The sequence below is a fragment of the Malaclemys terrapin genome, chromosome 6, assembly GCF_027887155.1.
Source record: "Malaclemys terrapin pileata isolate rMalTer1 chromosome 6, rMalTer1.hap1, whole genome shotgun sequence".
Classification (NCBI taxonomy): domain Eukaryota; kingdom Metazoa; phylum Chordata; order Testudines; family Emydidae; genus Malaclemys; species Malaclemys terrapin.
Genome location: NC_071510.1, coordinates 84,295,009 through 84,305,684, shown reverse-complemented (window position 1 = coordinate 84,305,684; position 10,676 = coordinate 84,295,009). Strand labels below are relative to the sequence as shown.

The 10,676-nt window shown below is 40.1% G+C and overlaps 1 protein-coding gene across 3 annotated transcripts in view; it reads left to right on the top strand.

The window, feature by feature from the left end:
• Positions 1–353: 353 nt before the first annotated feature.
• CCDC125 (coiled-coil domain containing 125) overlaps positions 354–10,676 on the top strand; it is a 39,530-nt gene continuing 29,207 nt past the window's right edge. The window contains exons 1-4 of one of the 3 annotated variants that reach the window (XM_054032849.1): positions 354–406; positions 4,140–4,497; positions 6,510–6,568; positions 8,821–8,907. In XM_054032849.1, coding sequence (XP_053888824.1) covers positions 4,179–4,497; positions 6,510–6,568; positions 8,821–8,907 — 465 coding nt within the window. In that variant the 5' untranslated portion in view covers positions 354–406; positions 4,140–4,178. Of the gene's footprint in view, positions 407–431; positions 603–2,551; positions 3,292–4,139; positions 4,498–6,509; positions 6,569–8,820; positions 8,908–10,676 lie in introns of those variants that run through there. The other 2 variants (XM_054032851.1, XM_054032850.1) reach the window with 2 other exon arrangements.

The following is a 10,676-nucleotide window of genomic DNA, read 5'->3' as shown; positions in this document are numbered from 1 at the left end:
TCCCGCAGATGCACTGCCGAAAGCCGCCTGACTGCTGTGCTTGGGGCGGCAAAATACATAGAGCCACCCCTGCCCTTACATCAAGCGGGCAGTTGGTTGCCAGGCTGAGCTTTGCACATGCACTCACTGCCACCTGGCTGCTTTCTGCCTGTGGGCTCACCCAGGGCTAGGGGGTGGGGGTGGGAAGCATCACGACCTGCCCTCCCCCGGTGCTTTCTCTCTCCCGCCCTGCCCCACTCCTACTTTGGCTGAGGCCCCACACGGAAAGCTAGTAGCGCACCCATGCAGAGCGCCGGCTGGGGGGCGGCCCTAACTGAGGCCCTGCCCCCGAGGGAGGGACCGCGCTGCAGGTATTCGCAGGCGGGGGACAAGGAAACGCTGGCGGCTGCGGAGCCTACAGACCCAGGTTCGTGGGCCGCGGGGTGGTTGCAGCCTCCCGGTGGCTGCTGACGGGCCTGTCCGGACGGGTGCGCGGAGCTCCGCGGGGTTTCCTGCCGCCGGGCTCGGACGGGCCCTCGTATCCTGGCTGGAAGGGGCAGCAGCGGCGCCGCCTGGGGCGGTTCCCCCGGGCTGGCAATGCAGCACACGGGAGCCTGCGAGGGGTGCGGCTGGGCTGCAGGGTTGGGCGCTCCAGGGAGGCTGCTGAGGGGAAAGATTGGGGAACTGGTGGCAGGAGGAGGAAGGCCAGAGGTCTTGTTGGGGGTGCGGTGCAGGCGGGTGGGTTTGGTAATAAAACAAGGTTTGCACAACTTGAAGCATCAATATCCGCTGGGTGCTGTGGGTGGAGTGTGTACGCGCCCAGGGTTCAGGCGCTCTGGGGTCAGGGCTGATGGGTAGCCTAGGGGGATGCTGCAGAGCTTGAGTGCTGGGACTGTGTTCTGTACACAGGTGTGATTTCTTTCCTCGCTCCCTAGGAGAAATCACACGTCTGCACAGGGGAGAGCAAACGGTTTGATTTCTTCAATGTTAGTTAATGGCATCGTCCACTTCCTGGAATTAGGTGCTTCATCACTAGAGCCATCTACTTTTTTCACTCCTGCACGTTTACCAGAATATCTTTTTGGCCCTAAATTTCAATATCTTACTGCTATTCAAAAGTGTCTTGCAAAAGGAGAAACATTGGTCTTGTAATCCTTTTTTTTGGTGTTAGGATGTATAACGAAGACTTGAAAAGGTTAACAGTTGTCTATATTTTTAAATTAGAAATTCGGGACCTGTTTAGACTGGAAGACTCTCTCTCCTTGTATCTAGCTGGATTTTTTTTATACCTGTGGTTTCCCTCAGGAGCAGCAGAGAAAGCAGTAGAGTAGACCAAGTTTAGGTAGGCTCAGACATTAAAAATGGGCTTACTGTAAAAATGCCTGAGCCTTGTCTATGCTGCAGCCTCCATCCATTCCACTGGTGATAGAGCTACACAGCTAGGATTTTTCAGACCTTTAATTCCCAATGTAAACAAAGCCATATAGTCCTTTAGGCTAGACATGACTTGAATTTTTAGTGTAAAAACAGGCAGAGGAAAAATAATTTTAAAAAATGCCTTTTGACATTTATAAATTATAAAGTGCAAAGAAGTGCACACACCTGGTTTAAAAAAAATCTTTAGTTGTCTAAAAGAAGAACAGGAGTACTTGTGGCACCTTAGAGACTAACAAACTTTAGTTGTCTGTGCACCTCTTGTGAAACTTCCTACAGCACATAAGCACTAACTGAACAGTAACTGGCTACAACTGACTTACAATGACCTGAGAGCTTTAATATTTTTATTCAGTCTGATAGTAGAAAAATGAGCTATCATGTTCTTAACATAGCTGCTTATATACAGAGGGCTGCTTACTGATAGCTCTCAGAGGTTGTTTTTACATTCTAAATAAGCCTCTTTCACAATAGGTATAAATCATGGTTTGTAACCAATAAAGTATTCAATAGTGATTACTGGGCAGTTTCAGCTCTGTGATACATGCTGTACTGGATCTCATCACAGCACTGTCACAACAGTTTATTCACTGTGGTATTTCTAATGTGCCCTTCACCATAATAACGAAGTATCATTTTATCTTTCTAGGTGTCCTTGTGTAAAGAGTAGGAATTTACCCTATATAGTGTATCTGTTCTAGTCTTATAAATTTGAGTCTAATAAGTAACTGATTAGACACAGACTTTGCTGATTACCCTCTTTCAAACAGCCAGGTGTATGTTGAGTGTTTCTTTTTCAACACATAGATGAGTTTCTAAGAAGCGTGGTGCAATTTTAAACTTTACATATTTGTTCAGTGGGCCACTCAACTAACATTACTAAAAAAATAATCCATTAGTCTGTCAAAAAGTACTGTGAATAGAAATTTAATTAGGTGTGCTAATGAATAAACATTTGAGCCAATGTTCATACACTATCCAGTAGGAACACTATCCAGTAAGCTGTCAGTCTGAATTAATGATTCTAGAGCACTGGTTCTCAAAGTTCATTGCACCGTGACCCACTTCTAATAACAAAAATTATTACATGACCCCAGGAGTGGGGCCTGAAGCCTGAGCCCACCCAAGCCCCGCTATCCCAGGTGGGGGTCCAAAGACCGAGCCCAAGCCCTGCCAAACCAGGCAGGGGGGCCAAAACCGCAGCAGAGCTCAGGCTTCAGCTTTGGTCCTGAGCTGTAGGACTCAGACTTTGACTTCGGCCCTGGGCCCCAGCAAGTCTTAACGCCAGCCCTGGCAATCCCATTGAAATGGGGTTGCGACCCACTTTGGAGTTCCAACCCACAGTTTGAGAACTGCTGTCCTAGAGTATCTGTTTTGGTCTCTGTTGCTATTTTCTGCTCACAAGGAAGGATGAAGCTCTGCACTACCAGTATACCTGGAGGCAGAATTTGGCCTTTCATTTTCTTGCCTTGCAGTCTCAACATGATCTTCTGTGTTTCCTGGCTTCAGGATGCTCTGTTTCAGCTGGGAGGAATTCAAAGTATATTTAAAATGTGACTGGAGTTTACACACTTTTGTTAATTACAATAATCCAGGACTATCTATCACTGTGTTTCTTCCATGAGAGAAGATAAGGAGACAGGGTTGGCAGGAAGAATTGAGTTTGTAAACCAAATAAGTAGCAGCAGTTGAGTTTGGAAGCTTGGAGATAAATTGTTTTTCGATTCTTAATTTCTAGCGCTAGACATCATGGCGATGGGCACAATGGAAATGCCTAAAAGATAAATGGTGACCTCCCCTTTCTTTGGAAAAAATCCTGGGATTAGTGGTTCCAACAGCTATCAAATTATTATTACATCATATTGAAAATTAAGAGAGGTAAAGTCCAAATTAGTGGGATATGATTTAGAAATGTTTACATCAGCTTGCAACTATTGTAGTGTTGAAAATGTTACCAAGTCAGCTGGTGTTGACGTTTAAACATGCTAAAAATAATATACACAGAATGCAGGTGATCTATGACTAAAGAAAGGATATAAAGTTTTTCCTCTTTATAAAGGTTTCATTGTTTTTACAAATTAAATGTCTATCACTGAACAAGCCTCGATTGAAAATAGTATTAAATTGTTTAAAACTAAATCCATTAAATTCAAGAAAGTTCAGAAGGGAATAATTTTTCTTATACTTCTACTGTACATGAATTACTTGTGCATGAACTAAATGTTACACGCTTCAGAGAACTTGATGTGACTCTTGTACCTAGTGAATTGTAAACCTAATAATACTTCTTCTTTACTGCCTTTTTTTTTTTTTTTTTTTTAAAGTAAAGAAACCTAGTGAGTAGATAGGTAGGCGTGTTCTCTTGTGCCTCGTTGGCAGAGACCAGAACACTGATATGCTTTTATGTTATTAGAAACATACTTTGAACAAACTGAAAATACCTGCTGCTTTTGTGTCAGTTAAAGCCAATCTGTTTGTTTAATCTTAGATTCAAGTCACCAGAATCACTCCTGCATACCTAGCAAGTAATTTTATGGACAAATGACTTAGATTGTCTTCGTGTGTTTTGTTCATGTACACAGTAGACATTTTCTGGGATCCTGAACATGGTGTTGGAAAACACTGGGACTTTAAAAACACAAGATTTTTCACTTCATCTCAGACAAAGTACTACATTCCCTTCTGTACTGCTACTTTGTTTGAGGATCTTTTCCCTTTCAAAATAGGTATATAGAGTTCTGAAGAAGACATCATTCGCATTGCCAATGAGTGAGGTGTTCACATTACAAAGCAAACAGGAGGAGAGAGACTCTGAAGGTGAAGAGGATGACATGACCTGTGGAGACTTGGGAAATGGACTTGGTAGAAGACCTGGTGGTGTCTATGAAATGGAAGGTTTAAATGTGCACACGTTTAGATCTAGGAAAGGGTCTGATAAGATCTTCAGCCCGCTTCTGTTAAAGAAAGGGGAACAAAGTGATGCTGCAATTTTTCACTATTCAAAATGCAATGGTTTATATGATGTATCATCCAAAAAGCTTGGAATAAGTGGCGTTACTAGATGCAGCCGACAAAATAGTTCTGGTAAGACTAACTTTTAGTTAATTATTTGCCCCTAAAGTTTCTCTGTTTGTGAAATTGAGAAAATAATCTACCTCACAAGAGTGTTATGAAGCTTTATTCAAAATGTTTCTAAAAAATTTTGAGAACCTCTAATGAAATATTTTTAAGACGTGTCTGTAATGTTTGCACAATATATTGGTAACTGATATAATCTTAAAAGTTAGTGTTGTAGTCTTTCGAGCTCATGTCATCGTAAAGTTAGTCACCCTTAGAAGTCTAATAATGCTTAAGAATTTTAGTTATGCTGCTTATATTTTCTGATACTGCTCTGTAGTGCTGAAATATTTTTATGACAAACAGAAGGAAGAATATGTAGACTATGTGAATTGCTGAATAAAAATGTTTATTTCCATTAGACTTTTGGGAGTTGATTTAGCATGATAAACACTGAATTATTGTATAAATACAGCCAAATGCATTGGACTGTAATTTCAGTTTAGTTTTGGGATGGTCTCAGCTCTCCCTCCAGCCTCTTCAAATGCTAGGGGTTGAAGCTATATTGGATTTTTCCCTTCCAGCTACTGGTCCTATGACCCTTCTTTCATGGGGTCATTGAAAGTGAGGTTTGACAAAGAGAACAGGAAATAAGGGGGCGGGGGAAGAAGCAGACTAGTTTTCTTTATTTAGGGAGGGATAGCTCAGTGGTTTGAGCATTGGCCTGCTAAACCCAGGGTTGTGAGTTCAAGCCTTGAGGGGGCTATTTAGGGATGGGGGGAACTGTCAGGGACAGTACTTGGTCCTGCTAGTGAAGGCAGGGGACTGCACTCAATCTTTCAAGGCCCCTTCCAGTTCTATGAGATAGGCATATCTCCATATATTATTATTATTATTATTATTCTTTTAATGGAGGAATTGGAATGACACAGTCCTGTTCCACTTCCTTGTGTCTGTAAGCTGCTTAAGTATATCATCCCTGAAATTATTTCTAAAATTTAGTTTCCAGCTAAATATCAAACATCTGTGCTTGATATATCATTGAAATTATAGTTCAGGAACAATCTCACCCTTAAAAAGTCACTCTACAGCATTTGAAACTCTCTGTTTTTTCATTATTAGTGTTGAATTTTATATAAAGGTGGCAATGCTGTGAATATAGTCAACTACAGTTAGTGCTTCTCCTCCCCCTCCCCCCCCCCCAATGTCTTTTTAGTTATTGGTGTTCTAGTCACTCTGGCTCACTCCGCCCCCCCCCCCCCCCCCAACATAAACCAAACTGTCCCACGTAATTGCTCTTTTTCTGGTATCAGCAGGACCAGTGTGAAATTTATGAGACTTGTGCAATCCCAGTCAATTTCACAATGCTTCTGCTTGCACCTTAAGTGATAAGGGTCTATGCAATGAGCTCCATGCAAGCAGAGCTTGAGCCCACATGGAACCATGTTGAATTCATTGGGCCTCTGCATAGGGGTTTACTTATGTGGAATGGAGGTGACTGAAGGATTAGGGCATAGGTGAGAAAAAGCAGTTGTCCATAATAAGCACCTGAGATCTATATGAGTTGAATGAGTGGATCCAGTGTAGTGCTTCCCTCCATGTATTCCTGCAAAGCTTCATGCAAGTCATCCACACTCTATGCAATTAGAGTTCTTGAACACATGGTACCTAGTTGTTGTTGTCTTGTTTTTTAAATGTTGAAAACTTAAAACAATTTTTTTATAAATATACAGGAAAAATGAAAGTGCATTTGGGGGAAAAGAGGTTTTTTGGTAAAAGGAAACACTTGACATTAATTTATTCTCTGTGTGGCTAAACTTTTCTTTTTCTAATTTTGGCTTCTTTACATGTGAAATATTGCAGACCACATAATAGATACTGTTTTAATGTATTTTGTAATTCTGTGTTATTTAGCCTCATAAAAATTACAAGGATGCTAATGGGTGTCTAAATGGGCTCTCTTATCAATATAAAGGTAAAGAAAACTAAAAGAATTGGGAGTTTTGTGAATGTGTTGGTATCTCATCAATTTTATACAGAGTCTAATTCTGACGTGTCAAATGAAGAATTAAGGCAACAACTTCAGGAGGCTATAGAGGTTAGTACTAGTCCTGAATGGGCTTCTTTTGCAATGCTTGTTTATTATAATGTAATAAAATATGTATAATGTTATTTCATTGGAAGATCTTAGAATACCCAAAACTTTTGGGTAAACATGAGTTCTGTCAATCAGAGAGCTAGTTGGGAGACTTAAAAGATTCTGTGCCCCAGGATCTATAAGCCTGAAGGTCACTGTACCCTCTGGATTTTCCAATTCAGGAGTGCAATGAAGAGGAAGACTCTTTGTTCTAGATTTCCAAAGTGTGGAGGGCCTTAAAGGGGCAATACTTCATTTAGCAGCAATCTCTTCATGACACTCTCGGTTTGGAAACCTGGAGCACCAACATGGAAGTTGGCAGGCCTATTTCAAGCCAGCTGTGTTGAAGGGACCTGGCATGCAGAGCACAGTAAAATCTCAAGGAACATCACCAAGTTTATTAATCAGATATTGGTAAATTGGGATGCTATGCTGTACAGTACAAGGAAAAATTGTCATTTGAATGTGTTGTGGTGCAACTTCCATTAACTGCGGACAAACATAGGAACACAAATCTTATTACTATCAAAGTAAAATAAATACAAAAAACAATGCTTTACACATCAGTATTGTCTTAGTAACAAGATAGATAAACCACAAAAATGAAAAGCTAAGTAAAGAGAACAAAATAGGAGCCTCCAGATAAAGCTGTGGGATAGTAGCATTCATTCAATAAAAAACATTTCAAGAGGGTATATGGATAAGAGCATAAAGCTTTGGCATAGAGAGGATATGCAAGTCAGAAAGCATTCTATTCATCATCAAACAGCATAACATGTGGGCCCAGTCCCTGAAGGTGCTCAACACCTGGGATTTGCTGAGTGCCCTCAACTTCCACTAAATTCAGTGGGAGTTGAAGGTGTTCAGCAACTCCCAAGAGGCACTCTGTACTCAATAGGATCACTTGCATCTGAGAATCAGTTTGCGAGAGAGAGAGAGAGCATATTTTATTGAAATTCTCTACTTAGTCCTGCAGTTTAAACATGAAATACTTCAAAGGAATGATTTGCCAAAGATTTGGCATGTGCTGCTTCTAGGGACCAAATGTAAGGTGGAAACTAAATACAAAGCATATGTGCCTATATAGTCTAGATTGAAGGCTAAAATCACTGGATAAGAATATTGTCATTTTCTAGGAAAAGGACTACTTTTGAAACTCTACAATACTTGAACTCTTGATCGTGTAGGGCATATACAGTCATGTTCTGTACTGAATGAATCAATTCAACCAGTGTTTATTTTTGTCCATTTATTTTGAGATATTCAACTGAATGGCTCAATTTGTACACCCAAGTCAGTCCTCCAAATATAGGCACATTTCAGTATCAGTTGCTGAATTAGTGGAACTGTAACAAATGCTGTTTGTCAGTGTTGATTTTGGAGCAGAATCTAGTTCTAGCAGCCAGTCAGATTTCTACCACCTACAATCTGAAAAATGAATTTCAGCTATTAACATGGTGACTTCTTATCTTTAACATGAACTTTGGTTAAAAGAATCTGGGACATTTTTGTCTGAAACCTCATCCTTAACACTGCTTTTCTGCTCTGACTCACCTAAAGTTCCAAGACAGAACTTTTGTGTTTGTGTGTGTGCGTTTGCTCAGAGTGGCGGCAGGTCATTGTTGCTTGTCACCAGAGATGGAAGGGGGGCGGAGGGAGGGAGTGTTTTTTCTTTTTAACTCTTGGAAATTGTAAACTGACCTCCTTGTAAGAGGAGAAGGGAACGTGATCCAGGCATCCAAATGAGGATAGAGTTGGGTAGGAGCTTTTTTACTTGGACAGCTGCTTAATTCTCAGTATACAAAATAATGCTAGAATAGTATCCATATATTTTATATAATATCCATATACAGTTGTAGCAAAATTAAAAGAAGAAAGCAGAACAGGGCATAGTGTTCAAAAGCCTGTGCCAGAATAAACACAAAACAAAAGAACTGCAGAATCCAAACATATGTTTTTAAAGTACATTTGCAGAGAATGGGAAAAAATAGTAATTGTATGTATGTTTGATTATACATTTTGTTTAAATATGCATTCTCATTAGCATTATGTCATATTGGAAACAAGCTGTAAATCATATTAATAGGTAAAGATTATCTTATGAAGGAAGCTCATTTGGTAACATAACTTGTTGAGACATAAGACTGTTCTGGCTTTTACTTTAAAAGCATTAAAAACTTCACTTTTTATGTTTTTGTTTTTTTGCACTTCAGGAGGTAGAGATTTTAAAAGTAGAGCTTGAAGCATCACAGAGACAACTTGAAGGAAAAGAAGAAGCACTTAAAATTCTGCAAAATATGGTAAGAAGTGCTTTTAAATTAACAGCTTATTTAATAGGGTTTTAATTTAAAGCATTAACTGTACCTGAATATTAAAGAGCTAGCAATTATGAATACTGCTTTCCACACAGAGTCACAACTATTATTGAAAGAGGCTCTGCTATAATAGCACATTGGTAGTTTGACCTTATAGGATCTATCCACTTTAGTCAGTGGATGCTATCTTCCTTTGACTCCTTTTACTAATGTTGCTTCCTGTGCTGTGTCTTTCACCACAAATCAGAGGTTTCTTTCAGTTCATGTCCAGATATCTCACAATAAAAAACAATACCTAATAACTATTAGGGGATCACCTTTTTGTATGTGTTGTGATGTTTTTGTTTACTATTAAAATCAAAGCCACCGCAATCAATTTCCAAGGTTTTAGTGTAGTTACGCAACCCATTTACAGTACTGTTAGGTCCCATCCATTTAAAATTGTATTGGCATTGTACCTGGGTCAACGATCATTCCTACAGTACCCTGGGTCCTTGAAAGTTACTTTTGTAACACAGACAGGCCTTAAAAGAAAAAAGGATCTTTTTAAAAAAAATTAATATATTTTTTTCCAAGTTGAAGCAGAGGTAAACAATCCCATAGTTGGGATCCTCTTTCCAGATGATGTCATGGTATCCTCACACTGAGGATGAACCCCAGTTACTTGGAAGAGCCAGGTAATAGTAATGGGGGATTCAATTATTAGAAATATAGGTAGTTGGGTTTGTGATGACTGGGAGAACCACATGGTAAATCGCTCTCTGGGTGCAAAGGTTTCCAGTATCATGAGACATCTAGACAGACTTATGTGCAGTGCAGGGGAGGAGCCAGTAGTTGTAGTACATGTAGGTACCAGTGACATAGGAAAAAGAAAGAAAGAAAGGTCCTGGAGGCCAAATTTAGGCTGCCAGGTAAGAAATTAAAGTGCAGGACTTCCCTGATAGCATTCTCTGAAATGCTTCCAGTTCCATACGCAGGGCCAGAAAGTCAGGTAAAACTGAAGGGTCTCGATGCATGGATGAGACAATCATGTAGGAAGGAGGGTTTTAGGTTTATTAGGAACTGGGGAACCTCTTGGGAAAAGAACAGAATTATCAGACACACAGATAAACACAATATTTTGGGAAGAATCAATATGGGTTTTGTAAAAGGAAATCATGTCTCACCTATCTTTAGAATTCTTTGATAGTGTCAACAAGCATGTGGACAAGGGATGATTCCGTTGATATAGCATACTTGGACTTTCAGAAAGCCTTTGACATGGTCCCTCACCAAAGAATCTTAAACAGACTAAGTAGTCATGGGATAAGAAGGAAGGTCCACTCATGGATCAGAAACTAGTTAAAAAATAGGAAACAACGGGTAGGAATAAATGGTCAGTTTTTGCAATTGGGAGAGGCAAATAGTGAAGTTCCCCAAGGATCTGTGCTGGGACCAGTGCTGTTCAATGTATTCATAAGTGATCTGGAAAAGTGGGTGAACAGTGAGGTGGCAAAATTTGCAGATGATACAAAATTACTCAAGATAATTAAATCCAAAACTTACTGAAGAGTTGCAAAGGGTTCTCACAAAACTGGGTGACTGGCAACAAAATGGCAGATGAAATTCAGTGTTGGTAAGTGCAAAGTAATACACATGGGAAAAAATAATTCCAACTATGAATTCAAAATGATGGGTTCTAAATTAGCTGTTACCACCCATTCAATGTGCAGCAGCAGTCAAAAAAACTAATGGCATGTAGGGAACCACTTGGA